Source organism: Tachypleus tridentatus, chromosome 7, assembly GCF_004210375.1.
Source record: "Tachypleus tridentatus isolate NWPU-2018 chromosome 7, ASM421037v1, whole genome shotgun sequence".
NCBI lineage: Eukaryota > Metazoa > Arthropoda > Merostomata > Xiphosura > Limulidae > Tachypleus > Tachypleus tridentatus.
Genome location: NC_134831.1, coordinates 11,160,956 through 11,184,625, shown reverse-complemented (window position 1 = coordinate 11,184,625; position 23,670 = coordinate 11,160,956). Strand labels below are relative to the sequence as shown.

Below are 23,670 nucleotides of genomic sequence, written 5' to 3'. Positions count from 1 at the left end.
ATTTCTGTTGGTGATGGTAACGGACCAAATGATTAATGCATACGTTAGGAGGAGTGTAAAAAAAACAAAGAAAAAAGTTGTTGAAACTATTATAGAATGAAAAAGAAAATTAAATGAAATAGCGACAAACGAAGACAGTTGATTGTTTAAACTCTTCGATGACGTAATTTTAAAAATTTACTGTTTCATAATTATTATAGCTTAAATTGTTTGTTTTTTTTTGGAATTTCGCACAAAGCTACTCGAGGGCTATCTGTGCTAGCCGTCCCTAATTTTGCAGTGTAAGACTAGAGGGAAGGCAGCTAGTCATCACCACCCACCGCCAACTCTTGGGCTATTCTTTTACCAACGAACAGTGGGATTGACCGTCACAGAATAACGCCCCCACGGCTGGGAGAGCGAGCATGTTTGGCGCGACGCGGGCACGAACCCGCCACCCTCGGATTACGAGTCGCACGCCTTACGCGCTAGGCCATGCCAGGCCAATTATTATAGCATGTAACCTTTCGAAAATGACGGGGCAAGTACAACCACCCCCACCCCATAGTATATATACCCTAACCTCAGATTTTATTGCTAACTGAAATAAACAAATTTTGCTAAATCAAGCTTGACCAACAAAGAGATAGAAAAGTGCAGTCGAGACAATAAACCATCGGTAAATACTTTTGTGAGCCAATAAAAAAAAAGATCATTAATAAAATTAACTCCTGGTATATTCATATAGTAATTGCTGGTTAAAATCAGTTAAATAAAAAATTATAATATATAGAAAAGCCACTGTGTTTTGTTAACAAAGCTTTCAAACTATGGTTTTTATGTAATGTTGCTTAGCAACAATATATAAACTAGTATTGTTGTTAGTCTATGTACAGAATGTATAAAATCAAATACACAGTCAATAAAACTAAAAATAAAAATTATTAATTTCTTAATTTAGAGTCTTCGTTCATTAAATTGGTTTAGGTTTTACTAAAAACGTCGGTGATATAACAGAAAATAGCTTAATTCCAGATATTCATATCTATTTGTTTTCCTTTTCTGTTCAGCTATAAATAAATAATATGTCAATTCCCGCGAATTGATATGTATATGCATCATTATCATTGTCGATTCTATAATTTAAATACACTGTTAAATTGTTGAGTGTTAAGTTTAAGTAGCTGTTTAAAAAAAAAAAAATCAATTTTTCCTTACTGTATTTGTTTGTTTGTACAAAGCTACACAATATGTGATCTACCCACCACGAGTATCAAAAGCCGGTTATTAGAGCTGCGAATCAGCAGTCATGCCACTGGGGAGGGGGGCTCCTTAGTGTAAAAGCTGTAGCCTGTAATAAAAAAATTAAAAGTTTAAACGGGACATTGGTGCAAAACTCTACAAGGATGCTAGCTGTCCATATTTTTTATTTAATGAAGGTAAAAGTACTAGTCAATAGTATCCATCTCCACTACTGGGGTTACTCTAATCAATTAGTAGGATTCACGACGTGAAACTGCTAATCACGATTTTGCGGCAACCGAAACGTGAGTCCTCAGATTCGCAGTTCCGAATGCAAACTACTGGGACACGCCTTTTCTTCTTCGTGTATTTTTCAGTGTACATGTAATTGATGTTTTTCTTACTTTTAGCATACTTTTGTAATAGCTTTGTGATTTCAAATATATTTTTGTCTTCAATAAAATATTATATTATTTTTTAAACTTATCTTATCAGCTCACCTTAAACTTACATCCAATATAATATAAGATTATAGCGTTATGACGAGACACTTTTTCCTTTCCTTGGCCAAGCGTGTTAAGGCGTGCGACTTGTCATCTGAGGGTCGCGGGTTCGCATCCCCATCGCGCCAAACATGCTCGCCCCTTTTAGACTTTGGGACGTTATAATGTTACGATCAATCTTACTATTCGTTGGTAAAAGAGTAGACCAAGAGTTGGCGGTGGGTGGTGATGACTAGCTGCCTTCCCTCTAGTCTTACACTGCTAAATTAGGGACGGCTAGCACAAATAGCCCTCGAGTAGCTTTGTGTGAATTTCAAAAAAAAACATTTTCCTTTCCTCAGCTATAAAATAAAAAAAATGTAATAGGTGGTAATGCGAATAATCCAGTTGTTTCATTAGTCTGATTATGTAGAAAAATTAGACAAAACTGTGCTCTAATATAAAATACAGGTGACAAAGAAGGATTTAGTCCTTTAATGTTATCCTTTTTCACCCAATTCGAAAAAAGTAAAAATTAAAACCCGTCCTTTTTTTTTCAAAAAAAAAAAAATCGATTACAATCTTAAACACTTGAAAGTGCCAGCTTTTACTAGTATCAATGACAACCTATTCCATAAGTGAAATGTAGTTTTAATAATATCTAACTAGATATACCTGGAGCCTACCTGTCATTTACAAATCTTATAATCTTTACAAAAGTTATAAGATGCGCTATCATAGAATGCGCTGTGAAGAAATAAGGCTGGCATTTAATTGTCTCTATCTTTGACAGGATAACTACATCCAAACACCATAAAATACCTATACAAAGCTCTAGTCTAGTAGGAAATAATGTAAGCATTGAGAGGGTCAAACTCTATTGGCACCAACGACTTCAATGTCATCTAGATAGCCACCAATGACGTGGCCCTCAACATTAACTGACGTGAATGTATGGATATGTACATCCAATACCACTTTTCGGAGAGTTTAAATTGATTCAACAGTTAGCATCTACCAACACCACCACAAAAGTCTAACTTGACGACTAAAATTTCAATGTATTTTCATTTTGAAGCTAAATTTCTAGACTTATGCTACAAGATAGATGAAGGCGTGGACCATTTACAACAAGGAAATAATCACTAGTTGAAGTACCAGGATCAACCATCGAAGATGGAGGTGTAATGACTTTGTTTTCAATTGGGCCAGATATACAAGAACATTAAAAGGACAAAATAAATCATCTACTAAATAATTACCACAATTGTAAATTCGTTGCCACCTTTGAGGAGCTTTCTTCTTCTTTATACAGCTAAGACTATTCGTAATGATAACAAAATTGTTATCTTCTTTGTATCCTAGTCTATGGGAAAGAATTACGTGTGGCATTACCATTCTCATTTATAACTTACCAATTATAAATCTGGCTACTTATGTTTAGAATGAGTAAAAAGAAATTAGTTGTTTCATATTGTGTTCACCTATGTTGAAAGGTTTCTTTTGTGTATTCTATAAGGTGAAAATTGCAAAAACTTATATTCTGTCTCAAGATTGTGAACAAGGTCAAATGAAAAAAATTTTCCATTTTTGTGTAAAAAGTTAGTTGCTTTTATACTGTATTTTATTTTGTTCATTGATAAATGATTTTCTTCTTTAATGTGAATCAGTCTAAATATAGGAATTATAACGATGTTAAAGGCTTGTGTTGTTTGTCCTGTGAAGTCATTTTTAAGCGTGTTACCAGACTTAGAGTTTGCTACATCAGTTTCTTAGCCAATGTGTAAGGTTATTTCATTGGACCTTAAATTTTAAATTCAGGAATGGCCAGAGTGGCCTGAAGATAAAACGAAAGTTGATATGTGTAATATAAAAATGTGTGCCTCATATTTATTACCTGTTTTAGTTAATAAATTCATACAATAAAATTCCCACACGCAAGTTCCTGTGCTTATCTGTATATTTTACAATAAAATGGTGGTCAAGGAATGTTGCTAAGTTTCTTTTAGTTTAATTGTCTATTGTTTTGGGTCATTCCCCTATGGTATTATTTGTTCTTTTTTGTAGCAAATATTTCTGTAACCTAGGATAAATTGTATAAAAAAGGGACAGCGCTATTTTCTACCAGCAAGTCGGATGATGCCTTGAATGTATGTATTCTCAGTTATTTTTATATCTGAATGACCCTCGGTCACATGAGTAGTATATGCGCTCTGAAAAGGAAGGCACAACAAGACCTCTGTGTAATGCTATAGCATTACTCCTTTGGTCTGTTTTGAATTTCGCGCAGTTACACGAGAGCTATCTGCGCTAGCATTCCCTAATTTTGCAGCGTAAGATTAGAGGAAAGGCAACTAGTCATCACCACCCACCGTCAACTCTTGTACCACTATTTTACCAATGGAAAGTGGAATTGACCGTACATTATAACGAACCCACGGCTGAAAGGGCGAGCATGTTTAGTGTGACATGGACTCGAACCCACGACCCTCGGATTAAGAGACGAGTCCTTAACCATCTGGTCATGCCGGGCCATATACTAAGATACGACACTCAAGTGAACTCCTGTCGTCTGTTTGTTATAAGTTTTCTGACGACTTAGAATTTGGATTCACTTTGTAATAAACTATCTGAACTATCCTCCAGGACAGAATATCACAAGAGTTCTTTTTAAATTTTTACTTTTCTCAAATGTGATATACAAGGATAGCCTTGAAGGATTAATGGTATCTCGTTATCCGTATGTTATGTTATATTTGGTGTTCTAAGGGAAGAACTGTAAAAAATGTAAAACAATACTTTTATGACTTGTTTAACGTCATGAAAAAATCTAGTACTAGAAACAGTATCGTAATTTCAGAAAATTATGGATTTTACAAAAACATAATTACAAAATTTTGATACCAGTAATTAAATTATGCCTGAGTCAATTAGTGTAGAATAAATATAGTATATTAGCACTAATGTATATTTCTTTTTATAGGATAAAATATTGTTACTGTTATTAACCATTCATATGAAACAATATACATAAGTGAAAACGTTGCACAATAGATATATTGTAGATATTTCTTATCAGTTTCTTTGAAGTTAAGCGCTAAGCCATATAATGGGTCACCTGTGCTTTGCTCACCACTGATATTGAGATTTGATTTCAAGCGTTGTATGTCCGCAGTCTTCAGACCGCAGACATACTGTTGTGCCACTTTCATCAGAGATTACTAGTCTTAGATCGTAATACTTTACAAGAAACTTATGCACAACTTTTGGCCTTTTTGTTGTTTCATGCACAGGTGTGAAGGCACTTGAAGTATGAATTCATTTAATTCAAATAACAATATTGGGAGTTTTATAACTGGTTTCTTTAACATTTTCTTTTTGTTGTGAAACATTCTTTTTGAAGTGTGACAATATGCTCTCGATGATGGAACTGTAAACAATATAATACAGATTATACACGAGCCCCCCCCCCTTAATCGGTAGTTCAGCAAAAATTCTGCATGCTTATGACTCTAAAATTCTAGTTTAGATACTTGCGGTGGAAAGACTATTGTTAACGTATCGTGAAGCTAGCTTTGCGTCTAACAACAAGAAAAAATCAAAGAGCTAATTAATTTTAATTTTTTCTTTATGACAGTTTATAACTGTCAAAAGGGGTTTACCTATAAAATTCATAATACATATATAAATATATGCATGATCAACTGTATGACATACCTATATTACATTTACAGTATCGATTTCAGTATGATTGATATTAATCTATTTAAATTCCCGTTTTGAGCTTTTAGTTTTACCTCGTCAATATGGCAGCCAGAAGTAGAGAACGAGCGGGTGGCGTGGATAGGATTTTGAGTAAATTACAGTCTAATATTGAGGCAGGTAATTATTACGAAGCCCATCAAATGTACAGAACTATATATTTTCGGTAAGAGTTCTGCTTCTTATTGGTTTTATAATTATTCTGCACATTATTGTAAGTTACCGATTATTGTATAACTGACTTAAGCCTAATTAAACTTGTTACTTTTATTAATATTATTACTAGTACCATGGGGTTTGTTTAGCTAGCTGTCGGTTACTCATTACACTCAATGTTAAATATTTGCCATTTAGTATTAAAAAAAAAAAAAAAAGGAAATCGTAAACTTTGAAGAAGGAATATGAAAGCAGTAACTGGCATTAGTCAACAAACGAATGCTGACATTAGCCCAACAGCATTAATTATTAATCTTGGTAACAATAGTATATAATATCTATATCGTACATTTCTTCTATGTTAAGGCTCTGGTCCCTTATGAATTTCGTCGTAACTGAGGTCTACACAGTTGTGGCTAATGCTTTATTAGGTTTATTTTAGAAACTGGTCTTCTACAGTTTGTTATCCATATATATATATATAGTTTTAAAGCCAGTAATCGTTTTGAGTATTGACTGATTATCAGAATCTTTAGATGTTTGTAGTTGTTATTTGATAAAACTTCTTGTATTTGTGCTTCAGAAACTTCAAACAATTTTAATATTGGAATATACTGGTGTAAATGCTTTTTACTACAAATGTGGCCCCGGCATGGCCAAGCGTGTTAAGGCATGCGACTCGTAATCTGAGGGTCGCGGGTTCACATCCCCGTCGTGCCAAACATGCTCACCCTTTCAGCCGTGGGGGTGTTATTCTGTGACGGTCAATCCCACTATTCGTTGGTAAAAGAGTAGCCCAAGAGTTTGCAGTGGGTGGTGATGACTAGCTGCCTTCCCTCTTGTCTTACACTGCTAAATTAGGGACGGCTAGCACAGATAGCCCTCGAGTAGCTTTGTGTGAAATTCAAAAACAAACAAAAAAACAACAACAAACACTACAAATGCCATGAGGACACACAAGACAGGTTTAAAAGATTTGTGGCCTGATATGTGTATAATATCTTGAATATTGAGTACCTCTTAGGAGGAGACATATTGTGGGAGATGGTGTTATGACCTGGCATATTTCTTTTCAAAATCCAAATTAAGGTTTGTGTATGTGTGTATTACATAGATTGTGCTTTGTCATCCATGAACATATTAGTATGATTGGACATTCATGTATTCAGCATGACTTTTCATATTTGGTTTAGATATGGAAGGAATATTGTTGTGTGTTATGTGGAACAGTAGTTGAGTTTATACAAATTGATAGTTTTAAAGTGTACTAGAAATATAATGTTCTCTGTTTGTTTGGTAGAATTAGTTTAATTATTGCTTACTTTGAATCCATATGAACTGTTTAAAATAAAAACAATTTTTATGAACACATGATCTCTTCAACTGTCAATAAAAAAAAAATCAAAAAAATCATAAATTACATTAATGAATTATGATGATCTAGTTGAATTAGGTTTCAAACGTGCTCTTTATATAAAGCAATATTTCTCCTGTTATCATTTAACCAGCTGTTATTGTCACTTCCTAAATTTGAAACAGGTTACAGCTATTCCAAATGTTGTCAACTTGTGATTTCCTTGATCAAATATATGAAATAACATGACAGTTGGAATTGGATTGTTGGTTGTATGAATGACAACCAAAACCTGTGTTCTTCCTTATTACTTTGTTGTTGTTTTGTAATTACATAAAACACTAAAGTCCTGTACCTATTACCTAGAATATTGCATGATTTCCTAAAACATTAGTGTTTATTAAGAACTATACCTGTGAAAATGGCAGTTAAAAATCACTACTGTTTGAATGTGGAATATCCTATATCAGATAATCTATATTTTACACTTGTGACTTGTCTAAAGGTGTACACAATAAGATTGAAGTTTCTACTGTAATATTTCTGTACTTGTTAATTTTTTAACATTTAGGAACATAAATGAAGAAGACAATTAAGTGTTAATTTAAAATGTGTTTATTTTAAGTGAATGTTACTACAACATAATTTGTTGCCAAACAGATGGTGTTTACTGTAAAGCATTAAACTAATCTGTGTATAGTCATTATTATTATTACTTTTTTTTTTGTATTTACCATAAAGTAAAGAATAAAAGTTTATATTAAAGTAATGAAAGGCAATTATAGAAATGTTGAAATATTTGAATCAAAAACTTCTATAATTTATGAATTATCAGATAACTATGTTATATTAGGAGAGTCTTCAAAGCAACAGGCCTAGAGTGTATGCTGCTATTATTCATTTGTGTTGGATTTGAGGAATCTTTATTTAGTAGTATGGTCATTGATGTAGATTTTACAATTTAGTTATTGTAGTGTGAATTGTGAAACCTTAGTGTCCATTTTTAGGCATGTTTAACTACTGTTTTTTTTTTTCATGAAATTCCATGTAGGTATCTATCACAGAAGAATTACAAGGAATTGTTAGATCTGCTGTATGAAGGGTCATGTACTCTTCTGAAGCTCCATCAGGTATTACAAATAATTGCAGAAATGAAAATCTGAGAAGTTCACAAGTGTTGGTTTAAAACTACATAGTTCTAAGTATAATATTCTTTTAACAGTTAAATGATTTCAGCTTGGTTGTTTAACTCCAATGTTTTGACCACTGTGGGTATTATAGTCACACTTGTAATCATTTGTCATTAGGTGTAATACTTAGATCTGTGAACTGTCAAATAAGGTTGTCTTTGGGTTAGGAATAAATATTTAATTTTATAAGAAACCAAATAAATATATATATGAGAGGACCCTTGTAACCAGTGGATTACTTAATCTCTAAGGTATTTCTGTGTTTAGGGTATTGATGTATTATAAAATGATTTAAATTAGCTGGTAGACTTTACAAGTATAATATCATTTAATCTTGTAAATTATTAGATATACACTTAAAATAATTTGGATGATACATTTTACACAGTGAGAAAGCACTAAATAGCAATGCTGTATAAAAGAATCTTTGTATATCTATTGACAAACTATTGAAGACTGTGAGGAAATGTTACTAGTGACAAAGCTAATATAATTTTAGGTTTTTATTTATAGATGTATTTCAAAAAATACAGTTTTGACCTCTATATGAGAAAGAATATTGACTTACTTGCTAGGAAAGTTTCAGAAGAAGATTGTTAGGAGGATTCCAGAGATACAACATATTCTGTCATAAATATGAGGGGTGATCAAGTGTACAACACTGTTTGAGTAACTTCTAGAATAAAGGTGTATGTTACTGTCTGCTGTGTATCGAAGATAATAAGATGAAAAGACGCAAATCTAAGATTTGAAAAAAAAAAAGCTACGCTTAAATTAAAGCAGTTTGGTTGTTTTTTTAAAATGATGGTTCATTTGCATAATGACTTGCCATTAGTTATAGTGGATTAGTACATTACTGGGAAACTGTTGATCTCCTGAAAAGCAGAGTTGGTTTAAGTTCCAAATTTTACATTTATCAAGGGTGGATGTGTGAGGACAACATTCATAAAATATACAGTAAAAGTTTAAGACCATTTAATAAGTTTTTTAAAAAATGGTGACATATCAATCGCCTTGACTTTTCAGTTAAATATTTGTTACTTCTAATTCTGTTATCTTTTGTTTGTTTCCAGCATAATAGTGGAGCAGACTTAGCAAGTTTAGTGGTGGATGTTTTAATCAAAGCAGGTTCAATTGTTACTTCAGAAGATATTGGTGAGTCAATGGTTTCTGTTAATTACTCTGTACTAAGAACTATGCTCTTTACTATAATATTCAATAATTTCCCAATTAAACTTACACACACACACACACACACACACACGCGCGCGCTCTCGCTCTAAAGTATACAAAACAACATTTGTTTTTAGTTATCTAGAAGACACACACTGTTGATGGTAATTAGACTATAAACTGGTTTTGGAAATTGAAATCTAAAAAGTGCACTTAGTAGTGTATGGAGATGTCCTCTCACTTGGACAGCTGGTTTTAATTAGCTTGGATCAACCAACTCTTAAAGGCTAACTTGGTGAAAAGTGTTAGAAATCAGTAGTCAGAAAAAAAAGGTCTCAAACAGTCGTGTCATAAACTTTACTTGCAACAAACCCTTTGGTGTGGATTCTTGAACGTGGTGAGGGGATCTCCCAGGGAAAGTTCTGTTCTTTGAGTTCACCTCCTTTGGGATCTAAACATCCACCCACATGTTTGCCATGCATGGTGACCTGTAAAGGGAAGGAGATGATCCTGGTGTTTGAGGGGTCTAACCCAAACACACCACTTTGACCTTGAATTCCTGTAGATAGGCACCCTTTGAGTGCCCCCCTCCCTTGGGTCAATTGGCTGATCCATTTGGGCTAGGGTCAACCAAGTACCAGTGTTGGATGTTCTCAACAGGTGTTGTGGACATGAAATCTGATGCTGGTGTTTGGGTATAGTGCTCACAAAACCCTGGCATTGCTACACTGTCCTTTTTTGGCATTGTGTTGCATCTTCTTGTGGGGGCTCTATGGTGGTTAGGGCCAGTGAGTACCAAAATATTCTTTCTTTAGTATGGATTCCCAACTCAAAGTAAAATAATAATGAAAACAGATCATGAGTAAACAACCACATCTTGAAGATTCTGAACAGCAATCTTTAATTTCTTCAACACCTGTACCTCAGTTTATGATATTAAATTCTTTATCGGACAAATCTTTAGGGCAGATGTCTCCCCTTTCTTATTTAGAAGAGACAAGAGGGGTTTGCTAGCTCTCCTAAGTTGGTTAAGAGCTACGTTCTGGGGACACCTTGGTGGAAACATCCACTCCAAAACAGTGAACTCCTCTTGTATTTGAAGGCCATTTGGGATATACCCTTTGAGGTTTCTCCCCATGCTATTTTGAATTTGTCAAAATGAGTTACTGTTGAGAGGTATTTGAAGAATGTTTCTGAGTCGGAGATCTTTGCTGCTTTCTCCACCCAAGGAGTTTCTCCACTCACAAAGATGGAATTATGATGCTCACAAGTATCCAAATTCTGATGTTTATGTCACCAAATCCACCTGTCACCATCAAGGCAGGTTATCTAAATTGCAAGATATGGCCACATATTCCAAACCCTCTCAGATGTTTCCACTGTTGGTGCTTTCATCACTCGAACTCATCATATTGTGATTTCTTGACATGTGTTTGTTACAATGGCAAGGACCATAATGCCTATGAGTGCTAAATGGACCCTCATTGTGTTAATTGTAGTGGTTGTCATCCCTCTTATTTTAATTTTTGTCCTAGGTGGATGGAAGAAAAATAAGTACAGACAGCATCTGAAACCATTTCACAATATTTTTTACCCTAAGGCTCACAAGTTATTGTCCACCACTTCATCTTGAACATGTGCTGCTCTACTCTGTTCCACTGTTACAGTGGAAGTGCAGACAGAACTCTGTCTCTGACAGAGTTGTTTTCAAACTACACGACGATCTTTTGCCCTTTGTCATTAAGGGAGTTGACAAATCAATGTTACCACTTATCTCTATCCCCATCATTCCTTTTGGTGCCTCCCTGGATTCACATCCTTTGGCTTCTGGCATTTCCTCAGGTTCATTTTCTTTTTCAGCTCTGAGTTGCAGAACAATTATTTGTTTATGCCTTCAGTCACCAGAATTTTGATCTACTGAAAGACATATCCTCTCCACCCAGGGTAAGATTAATGGAGGTTGATAGACCTTCTTATAAAGAGAAACAAAGTGGTCCAAAAATGGAAGGGCTCTCCACCCAGTTATGCTTCACATAAGTAAAAATGACCACTTTAATAAAACAGTACCATCAATGTTTGTGTTCTAATTTGAATGACATCAAAGCACTGATTCTTACTATCCTGTGTGTCTTTTCTTACAGGAAACATTTGTAAAAGCTGCTGAAAAACAGTCACCTTTCATGTTTTCTTTGTACATAAATGACAGGTCATGTGATAGATGAGTGCATGGATTGGTGGGACAGCTGGCTGGTCAGCATGTGCCTGCATTGTCACTTGATACACCCTTGGAAGCCACAGCCATCCATATTTCCTTGGGCCATACCATCACTGTTTGTTCTCTCTACCCAGCTCTTGGAGAAATCTATGATAAATCAGACCTTGATGCTCTTATTTTGAACACTTGCTGTATCCTTTTTAACCCTGGGGGACTTTAAGGGACATTATCCCCTCTGGGGTGGTGCTAATGTTGATGGGAAGGGTCGTTTGTAGAGTATGTTCTTGGATCATAACCTTTCTCTCTTCAGTACTGGTACTTGTACATATTTTCATGCACCTAGGCAGTATTTTACTGCGATTTATCTCTTTATTTCCTCACCTTCACTTTTCTTTCATTTCTCCTAGGGGATTGACAGTAACCAAGAGGGCAGTGATAATGTCATGTTGAGGTAGTTTGGCTGTGGTCAATGCTACTTGACCCATGTGCTGTGGTGGAAGCTGGACCAGGCCAATTAGCTCTCTTTCACTGCCTTCTCTGAACTTGATCCTGCTGTTGTCTGTAAGCCATCAATAGATGACTGTGTAGTAGCAGTAACTGTTTGATTGTATTGTTCAAGAAACTGCTCAGTCTATTCCTAAAACCTCAACACATTATCCATGGTAGAGTCCCACCTGTCTCGTGGCACAGAGGTCTCAAAAATGGCCCTGGGATGCCTTTCATAGTTATCCTGCACTTTCAAACTGCATTGTTTTCCAGCAGACCCATGTACATGCTCAGCAGGTGAGACATCAAAGCCAGAAGAAATCTTGTAATAAATACACATATTGCATCTCTTCTACTACCAATTCCAAAATCATATGAGACAAGATTCAGAAGGGCAGTATACTTCTGCTCCCCACTTTTAATCTTGCTTTCCAGTGCCCAAGAAGTTGCTGATGCCAAGAGCATTGCCAGTACTCTCAGCAAAAGCTTTTCTCATGCAATTAGTACTTATGCTTCATTTCCCACCTTCTTAGCCATCAAGACTTGGAGCAGAGTGATCACCTCTTTTCTTTCAGGCTGATCATCTCTCTCTGAGTATAATTGCTCCCTTTTCACTGGTGGAACTAAAGCTTACTCTTGATTGGTCTTGGAGTATATCAATCAGACCTGATGATATTCACTATGAGATACTGTGCCATCTCTCTGTCTCTCTGACGACAAAAAACCACTATAGCCACCTGATTCGACTTGAAATGTCAGTCATTGAAGCGACAACTTGTTTCTGTATCTTTTGACCTTGAAGCTTATGATACTACTTGGAGGTATAGCATCCCACGAGACCTCTACTCGCATGTGTTGCATGGCCATTTGTCCATTTGTATTAAACATTTTTTAATGGGCAGGTGATTCCAAGTTCCTGTGGGTTCAACACTTTTCTGTTGTTTTTTTTTTCTTACAGGAACTTGGAGTCCCTCAGGGCTGTCTTAATTGTCACCCCCCCCCTACAGTTGTAAATGGTCCCTATGTCAATGACTTCCACATTATGTATCAGTCTGCATGCATTTCTCAGGGCTTATCTTTGACCGTAAGCTGATTTTCATTCCACACATCAAACAGTAATGTGTGAAGTGTAAAAGAGCACTGAACGTCCTCCGTGTCCTCTCTTCCACCTCTTGGGAGTAGACTTTTCTGTTGTAACCTTATTTTATTAAAAGTGGTCTGTGAGTCTATGGTGTTACCAGGATATTGGTCTTGAAGATGTTGGACATTGTTCACCATCAGGGGCTTTTGTTCTGCATGGGGACTTTCTGCACTTCTTCAGTCCAGCATTTGTACACTGAGTCTTGTGAATCTCCTCTACACCTCTGCTGTTTGCAACTGTTTTCACTGTATGCTGCAAAACTTTAATCCTTACCACAGCATCCCACCTGGGCTTGTATTTTTCTTCCTCAGTAGATCATATTTTTTCAGAATACACAGTCTGCCATTGTCCCTTTTTGCCTTCATATCCAGGTGCATTTGGTTGAACTGGGTCTTTCCTTGGATGGTGTTGCTCTCTCCATAGGTCAGCCCATCTCACCACATGTTATTAGCATCCCCACGTGTAACCTTACTTTGAGTCATCTAAAGAAGGTGGATACTTCCAGTTGTAAGTACCATTTTCTATTTGTTGAACATCTTTCAAACCATCCTTCCATTCCAATTTATACGAATGGTTCGAAATCAGTTGACTCACTGGGCTCTGCCATGGTTTGTTGTAGTCTGATGGTTGCACACAGGATCCTCTTCACAGTATCTGTGTTCACTGCCAAACTGTATGCCATTTCTCTTGCCCTAGATCCCACAGAAGCTATGTAATACATGAACTGTACTATGTATACCAATTCACTTAGCTCTTTACTGGCCCTGGAATCACTTTGCATTAGTTCTCACCCTGTTCTTGTTGATATTCAAAACTGATTGGCCCATTTGTCTTTACCATCCATTTCTATCCAGTTCCTTTGAATACCGGGTCATATCAGTATTCGTGTGAATGAGCTCACTGACACCACGTCTGGGTATGCCTGTTCTGGTGCTATCATGGCTGTTCTTGTCCCATACATATGGACTATTGTCCTGTATTCAAGGCTCATCTCTGTGCCAGTTGGCAGTTGCCTTGGAGTGAGAAACATAATTCCAAGCTTTTGCAGATCAAACCCTTGTTGGACTTTGGCCATCTTGCTTCTGTAAGGATCAGAAAGAGGAAGTTTCCTAACTAGACCATGCATTGGTCACAGTTTTTTAACTCATTGTTTTCTTTTATCTGGGACTGATGCACCAATGTGTGGTTTTTCTGACACTTGGGTCACAATAGCCCACATATTACTGTTGTTATGATCATGAGAAACACCATTTTATACATATTTTTATCATGGGTTCACCCTTGACATCAGATAATGTCATTGGTGATGGTGACACTGTCCACCTCAGTTGTTTTTTTTAAATGTTTAACTCTCAAGTTTTTAATTTGGAAGTTGGACTTTGTTTTAACATGATTCCTTTTTACATATTTTAATTTGTTTTACCTGTTGTATGGTACAGATAGTGTAGTTTTTGTGTGCCAACCAACTAATGAAGTTGTTTGTCTGAATTTAAGTCCGAGACTGTTCCATCATTACTTAATGTTAGACATGGAGATTGACATAACCTCTATTTTTCACACATTGTCTGATCTACGTGAAGAGTTACTGCTGCTCATGTAGAGTGTCTGTGCAACTATAAAGAAATAAATCTTTGTGTAATTTTCTGTTACAATGTGCAGTCACTGTTAAAAGGGGAAAGGTTAATTCAGATTAATTTTTTATTTGTTTGTTACAAGGTGGTTACAAGTTGACCAAGACCAAAGCAGTTTGTGTTAGGTAAGAAAAAAATAAAAAATACAATATAGTTTTACCCCAAAGAAACATAACTTTATTCAGTTAGAAGATCTGTACAAATTATTTTGAAAAATGTAATATGAGACAAAAGTAATTTTTAGAAAATATAACTTTACACTTGAATTAACTCTGTAGAGGATTTGTAAATTTACAGGTAATTCTTTATTACAAATAATGTTTTTAAAATACTGATTTTGTGTGTATGTGTACAACATCCTTGTTATATTTATTAATAGCTTGCTAATTTTTGTGAAGATTCTTTTAGAACATTTAAAAATTATAGAATGTGTAAATTCATGGTTACAAGGTTGGCCAAAATGACCAATGTTTAGCGAGTTAACAAATCAAGTAATTCTGGGATTAAAAGACACGTCACAAATAAGTATTTTGTTCATTTTCTTAATTGAAGTAATAAGGGATACATTCTAAACAGTGTATGTGTTTTGATATGAGCATTCTTTTCTGAAAATCTAGATAAACTAGCAAGACTTTTTTCACTAATGCTGCCAGAGTCCCCTGAGAGATTTAAATTTCTTACTGGAGCCTTAAAGTGGTCATCTCAAGGTGAAGATTCCCATCGTAGGGGTCACCCGTACCTACATCAACACATAGCCTTGATACTATGGAAAGGCAAGTGCTGTATGAACCTTTCCACGACAGAATAAAATGATAGCTTTGTTGTTTGTTCTTCAAAAAGACTGTATTGTAAATCTGTTAGAAGTTTTCACAGTACTTTAAGTTTAAAACTGTTATTGATGTTCATGTCACACTTGCTGTAGTTTTAACTATAGAAATCCTTTTCTCATTGAATGTTACTTCTGTACAATGAAACTTTGGGTCCTGTGGTGGATTGTATTTCTTTTTATCCTTGTGTGGACTTGGTAATGCATGTTACACAAATTTGTTTTTTTGCATACACATAGTTAACATGAAAGGGCATTGTAACTATTAACTGTAGATTCAGTAAGAGGGATTAGAACACGTAACTGCTTGCTCAGGATACTTCTGCTTTTTTCAGCCAAAAGTAGAATGAACATTTATTTTTCACATGCAAGAACAAATTACAAAAACCTATTAAAAAAAAAAAATCTAGTACAAGTTACAATAATACTACAAAGAAACATTTACTTAAGGTAAGATAGAAGCATTTTTACAGATTCTTCATACAGGATTTCTTTTGTTTTTCCTTGTGATACAAGTTTAGAATTTGACATAAGCAGATGTAACTAGATAACAAAGCTCTTGGCTGAAGTGCTTATAGTGTAGTCTGGTTTGTTTTCATTTGAAGCACATTTCTTACAGAAAAAAACTATGCACAATCTCGCTATCACTTCATCCATTCGTCAGATGGTGATGGATGTGCTTCCATGCTGGTAGAGTACCATGTCAACAAGGGGTATCCCAGTGAAGCAGATCTCTTTATAACCCAGGCTGTTCTTCAGTGAGTTTTATCTGTTATTGTAATGTTTGTTTCATCTATATTTTTCTTTTTAGGTTGTCTGTATTAAGTTTTTTTGATGTACACAGATGTGAATACTACACTTTTTTTTTCCATATCTCAAGGAAAAACTGCAGAACCTGTAGAAGTAAAATTGTATATGATCTGTTTGAAAGAACTTGGAACTCTAGTGCTTCGTATGCTTAGGTGAAAAACTATATTGGTGTAGTTTTAGTGTATTCGTCTGACTTGATACACACACTTCTGTGTTCCCACATTACAGTGCATATAAATCTTTAATGGATATTACTTATTACTAACCATGATAACTGCAGTATTAGCCATCTACAGACCAATCTGTAATCAATCATCATATGTGCTTTAACCCTGTTGTGATAACAGAGCACTGTTCAGATGTGGAGGGTGCAAACTTTTAATTAAAATTGTAAACTAAATTTTTATTTGCAGTTTAAAACATTTAAAAGTTGGTATTCATGTGTAATATTCACATAATTAACAAAAAGCTGGGTATAGATCTCAACTTGCACTGTGAGAATTGTGGGTTCAAATCCTCATCCTACCATAGATTCTCACTCTTTCAGCCATAGGGGCATCATAATGTTATGATCAATCTCACTATTTGTTGGTGAAAGAGTAGGTCAAAAGTTGGTGTTGGGTGGTGATGACTGGCTGTTTTCTCTCTAGTCTTTTATTAAATTAGGGATTGCTAAAACAAATAGCCCTCATTCAGCTTTGTGTGAAATTCCAAAACAAACAACAAAAGTCCTGCTGTACTGTTATGTATGTTTGTTTTTGTAGAACCTTCTTACAATCTTAAAGCATAGGCTTATATTTTCTATGAATCTATCTTCTATTCAGGATATACATATCCTTGCTTTATTTTTCACATAATTTTCTTCCTCTTTTAAGGTTTTACTGTGACAGTCTTTTATTATAAAATATCATAGTTTGAGCAACACCAGTCTTTCAGTGTTTGTAGGACAAACCTCTTTAGCAGTAGATTGCTTGTAGTGTATTCATGTCTGCTATGGATTGTTTCACTTCAAAATGTGATTTTAAGTAAACTAAAATGTTAAATATTTTAAAATAAAACATTCCAAAGGTTCGGAGATTCTGCACTGTATAAGTTTTATTCAGAACTGTCAAGGTAAAGATGCATTTTGATGTAATATACATTTGTGACATTTGAGTTACCATAGTGGTATGTTCAGTCTTGTGTTTCCAGATGCTGTAGAATGAAATAGAATGATTTAAATGTATTTGTTAGTAATTTTTGTATTCTGTTACTCTAAATGTTAAAACATTTCTAAGTACTTAGACTGTGTAAATTGAACTTTATTGTAGATTCCTGTGCCTTAAAAACAAGTCAACAGCGTCGGTAGTCTTTTACTCATATACTGAAAAGCACCCTAGTGTCCATCAAGGCCCTCCATATTTGTTACCTTTATTAAATTTTGTCTGGTTTTTACTTTTAGCAGTAGAAAGGTAAGATTTTCTTAAACATTGCCAACATATTTCTGTTTATTATATTAGTTTTATTTATCATCACCATAAAATATCTCATGTATAATAAAAATAAAGTGTATAATAAGTATACTCTTCAAAAAAAGAAACACAAAAGGCAAAATTTGAGACATATTGTTAACAAGTTTTTCTTCAGGGTATTTCTGTATGACATGTGTGAAACTTCGCCTTTGCAGACTTTGGATGTTCAGCAGTGAATGTGCAAAGTCCACGCTCACTAGGTGTAGTTTAACGTCACTCAACGTCAATAATTAGTATGCCCCCCGTGAGCATCAATAACTGCTTGGCATCTCCTGCCCATGGAAGCAATGAGATGACAAATCACATCCTGTGGAATGGCTGTCCACTCAGCTTGCAAAGCTGCTGCAAACTGAGGTAGAGTCTGCGGTTGAGGTTGTCGCCGTCGCAGACGTCGGTCCAACTCATCCCAAAGATGTTTGATGGGGCTTAAATCTAGTGATCTGGAGGGCCAGGGAAAAACGTTGATGTTGTGGTGTCTCAAGAAGACAGTGGTGAGTCGGGCTGTGTGAGGATGGGCGTTGTCATGTTGTAAAACTTCGTTGACATTCACCATGATGGGTTGCACATGGGGCCTAAGAATCTCGTCGACGGTTGCGTACGGTTTGATCGGAAATCCTACGCAGCCCTGGTATGGTTGAGGCAGTGGTGGTCCTATCCCGAAGGTGACGTAACCGGATGTTGCGACATTGTGCGGGCATGGTCACACGAGGTCTGCCAGATCGTGGATGGTCACGAGTTGATCCATGTTGTTGGTGACGATTCCATAGCCTTGTGATGGTGCTTGGGTGGACATTCACAGCTCTGGCAACATCTGATCGAGATTTGCCTGCTTCCAAGCGACTAATGGTGTTGTTGCTTTGTGCTTCAGTCAGTCTTGGCGTAACTGTATTGCGTGTCGGTGGTTTAACACTGAGCTATGGAAACCGAGAACCCGTCACTTTTATAGTGATTTTGCACATGTTGCACTTGCAAAACTCTCAAACAAATTTATTGGACACGCATGCATTTTGGCGAAAAATCAGATGTTTTACTTCGTTTTCAAAGTGCACAACTTTTATTGTAATTTTGGTCTGACAGTCAGTGCCTTAACACGTGTAACATCACATACTCTGAGCTTGTAACGTTATTACATATATTTCTCTTTAACAAAAATATCCCTTTTGCATTTCTTTTTTTGAAGAGTATATAATAGGAGTTGAAGCAATAACTGGCACTTGATAATGATAGAATAATATTAAAAAAGAAAATGTTCCCATTAAAATTATGCTCTATTTAGAATAAATATACATTCACAGTAACTTTTAAATTAATGAATGTTTATCTATTAATCTGCATCAGACTGAAAGTATAAGCTGGTTATAAAATGGGACTAACTATCCTATTAAAACTGAGTTATGTTTAGCTAGTACTAGATTACTCTTATTCAAGGTTAGGCTCATATTGGACTAGGATTTTTAGTGTATTGTGTTCTATGATATAATGAAATGTAACATTTACTGTATTGCTTCTTTAATACACAAAAGCTAACAGTTTTTACTGTACTGTTAGGAAAGTTAGGAATGTTTACCTTGTTTCTCTGACACATAAAAAGTTAACGGTTTTTACTGTATTGTTTCTTTTGTAGTGGGAAGTTAGCAGTTTTTAATGTTTTATGTGAAAAATACCAGCCTTCAATAAGTAGAGATCCAACTTATCCCGAAGTAAGTTTGTTACTTATAAACATGCCTTTTGTTTGGTGTATCTGAATTACTTATAAAATGTCCTTATAAATATGATGTGCATTTTATAAATTGTTTCAAGAATTTTAATCATTAACTACAACTCACGAGTTCTAAAAGTAAAAGTTAATTCCCCCCTCCCTTTCGTTTACTAATTTCTGCATACATTCAAAAACTTGTTTATTGATGATAACTAAAGCTGTCTGTTACGATTTCCATGTAGCTTTGAGCTTGTGTATTGTTATGTTGGTGATGTATTCACATTTTTATATTCCTGTTCATTGGTATGTTGTAGTATCTCTCCAAGATTGGACAAATATTTTTTGGTTTACCTCCACCACCTCCCAAACAGCAAGGATTTTTGAGTGAGTTGATTATACTATTTTAAATTATTTATTTAGTTAATAGTTAGAGCTCCAGATACAACTTACTGATGTATAGGTTTATGATCTCTTGAATTTACTATTAATTGGAAGTACCAAACATAATTTTTATTTAAACATCCAGAAACAGTAAACATCCAAAAACTACTACAATTTATCTTGTTTTCTAAGCTACAAATAGGATAAAACAAATTCCATTTATTGCTTGGAGTAAATGACTACTCAGCAAATAATCTTTTCTTGTGTACTGCTGAAAGTAAACAAACCAACATAGAGTTCTGCACAATACGTTCTGTTGGTTATAAACACATCCCTCAAATGAATATAAGCAGTGTAGACAGTTACCACTTAAAGTTAAGATTGGAAGAGCCTCTTGGGTAGGTGTGATAAATTTATTTATCTCAGCAAATGGAGAAGTTAATCTCTATGCTAGCCTCTCATTATGTATAGTTTGTTTCTAATTCATTGGACACATTAAAACCCATATTACGAAGAATGAAAATACATGTGCTAACAAGCAAAGATTGAAGATGTAAATATTTCCCTTCCTACAAAATGTTAATTATAAACTACATTTTGATAATATAGCTGTTTTAAGCTGCTTGTTAAAGTTACGTCAAAGTGTGCATGTCAGAATGTTATAGATGTATTCATAATTTAAACAAATTTTGTCATTTCATGTGAACAAAATTGGCATCACAGCATACTTTATAATACATATATTATATTTTAATTTGAAATAAAATATTTAAAAATAATGCTTCTTTGTGCATCACATGACACATCTTATGTCTACCATACAGTCTATGAGGTTAAGGAATTAGAAAGGAAGACTTAAGACTTTCACAAGTTAAAACTTAAATAAGAACCTTCCAACTTTGATTTGCTAAGATACCTATACATTTTTGCTATGCTGGTAGCCCCACCTACTACTACATTCTTTTGAAAATTTTTGTTTGCTTGTACCCATTTATGTTTATAAACAAGAAACAGCGAATTCCAAACTATCTAAATCTGACAATTGTTTGTAATTAGCTGGTGACGGAAACCTGTACTTTGATTAGGATATTGAAATCTCTTAAGTAACTTGTTGCTCTGAATACAAATTGGATTTCATTCGCCCACATAAAAGTTAGGTACAATAATGATTTTATGTATGTATACTAGCGTCATAACTGTTTTTGTTTTTCTAAAACGAGTTACTAAAATCTCTTACATTCTTTTCCCCTCCACTTGAGAGAATAAAGAAGGCTTAGCAAGTATAAGTTAGTTTTGAAACATTGCAAATACAAGAAGTCATTGTCTTTCTGCACATGAATTCATAGTGTTTTAAGAAAACTACAAACTGAATATTGATGTGTACATAACTTGTACACCAACACTAGTAAATTCTAACCACCCTCAGAGGATAATTGTGTTTACCAAGTTTATTTAATTAGTCTGGACTTTCTACAAACCCACATCATAAATATATCCTTGCACTTTTATTACCTTACATGATTCTTGTTGTAACCTCTGTACCGTAAACAAGCTATAAATCCTTCTTTGAGTTGTAATTATGATAAACTAAGGGAATGTTCTCATAATTCACCTGTGAAGATGTAGAAACTCTTGTGAAAAGTTCTTAGAATTAGTACTAAAGAGGATTGTTTCCCATTTTATAGTCATTAAGAGTGAAATTAAACCAACAGTAAAGAGTTCAGATACTGAACATAACAAGAATGTTATTTAGGAGGTATTAGAGACTTATGAAATCTGAAAAATTTCCAGCTAAGAAGTATTTTTAATTATAGTCAACCCTCTGCTTGTATACATTCACACTAATGTTTAGTAAAAACTTTTTTTTTCCTCCTCTTCCTTAAATACAAAGACCAGCAATGTTCATTGAAAGCTGTTGTGAAGATACTACAACTCTGAATTTCATTTGTGCATGAAAAACTTAATGGTCACGTTAAGGACACCTGGCCCATATCTGCTGAGTGGAGAAAGGGTTACAGTACTTAATGAAATTAAACACGTGCTTGGTTGTGTGGAATTCTTCACACGTATTCCTTAATTTGCTTCAAATTTATAAACAGATTGTTATTTTCATTAAAATGAATATATTAACAGAAAACAGTGTAAGAAATTACTTCGGATGTTGTTTTTCACTAGGTAATTTAGTACAGTCTTTCTTGGAAGATCCAGAAGATGATAAATTAGCATTACCTGGACCATCACGTGCACCAAAGGACAGCATACAGTCTGAAGATTTGGATTAACCAAGCCAGTCAGATAAATAAGTAATTTTTTTTCCAGCTGCATTTGGAAGAGGATCTGATCAATGCACAAGATGCTTGGCCAAATTGGTTCTTCTGTGAAACTGATACATTAAGTTTAGGAATAAATTACATCAAAGTGTTAAAAGGGATACTTAAACTTTTGGAAGATTTCACTGAAAGACCTTGAAGTTAAAACTCGTTAAAATGTAAATACATGTTTATCTGAAATTAAGGTTGACAGTTTTTTTTTTTTAATGAAATCTAAACATTAAACCGATTATAAAAGTGTTTGAGACCACACATTTTCAATACTTCAGTCATGTTTTAAAGTATATGATAAAAAGGGTAGTTTGTGCAAAAAGTAAATTATGTAGACTGTTGTCCAAATTTCAGTTTTATAAACAGAAACAATAAAGTTATATTTAAGGTTTTACTTTTTTCATACCCTGATTGCATGTTGCTGAAGCAGTGTTTGGATTATTTTTTATAAAGTTTAGTTAATTCTCAATGAAATGTTAGGAAAAAGGCCATGAATTTTCTTTAATAAACACAAAAATTGTTACATTTCTTAAAATTATATAACAAATGTTTAATGTAAATTTTAATAAAATTATTTATAATTACCACCAGTAGGGCTACTCGCAGAATATTCCATTTCAATTTGTTGTTGTTGTTGACGACTACAGTATGAATCTTTTGAATGATAATCATTAGGAAATTCTTCAGTGTTACAAACTGTCCCACGACAACACTGTTTTCAAAAATATTTGTATGATCTTCAAGGCTTAAAACTTAATTCTTTTATAAGACAGCATAAGTTGTGAAGTAAGTAAAACACCACTGTTGAGGGGGGTAAGATAGAAAGCATTCAATGAAAAGCTAGATATATATAAGGTTTGTTACTTTTGACATGAACATTCCTAAAATAATTATAAAAACACTCCTGGTCTAAATAGCAGTGTTACTTTCTACCCACATATGAAATACAATAAACCATTTTTACAGAGATGTAAGTAAGACACGCATATCAAATAGTGGTCTTATTTCTTAGTATCAGGTACAGTTTCAAACCCCGAACACTGTTTAGAAATTGTTGGTTTTTTTATGTACAGTGAATTCCCTGAAGTTAATAAATGAAAAGCTAAGAGTCCACCCCTAAGTAACTTGTTAGAAAAACTATTCCTCTTTGTTCATCACTTTTCATCTTCATCTGCCCGAAATAGCAGGTGGGCTAGTGTGTAATCAGCTGTTGTAACCACATGTCTGGTGAATGAATTTCCATGATGAAATAAGCTGTGTGTTGTAATTAACACCACCACAAAGCATGGTGTGTTTTTATTCATCTTTTTT

The 23,670-nt window shown here is 34.6% G+C and overlaps 1 protein-coding gene across 2 annotated transcripts; it reads left to right on the top strand.

Moving 5' to 3' along the window:
• The first annotated feature begins 5,475 nt into the window (after nt 1-5,475).
• Nucleotides 5,476-22,946, top strand: LOC143255107 (Golgi to ER traffic protein 4 homolog). 2 transcript variants are annotated; one of them, XM_076510271.1, is made up of 9 exons: nt 5,476-5,631; nt 8,027-8,105; nt 9,239-9,320; nt 15,429-15,584; nt 16,257-16,395; nt 17,758-17,898; nt 19,583-19,658; nt 19,972-20,041; nt 22,214-22,946. In XM_076510271.1, the coding sequence occupies exons 1-9, from the start codon at nt 5,510-5,512 to the stop codon at nt 22,318-22,320; spliced, it is 972 nt and encodes a 323-aa protein (XP_076366386.1). In that variant the 5' UTR covers nt 5,476-5,509; the 3' UTR covers nt 22,321-22,946. The 2 variants fall into 2 exon arrangements, with proteins under 2 accessions (XP_076366386.1, XP_076366387.1); XM_076510272.1 differs by lacking the exon at nt 22,214-22,946 and adding an exon at nt 21,930-22,175.
• The last annotated feature ends 724 nt before the right edge of the window (nt 22,947-23,670 follow it).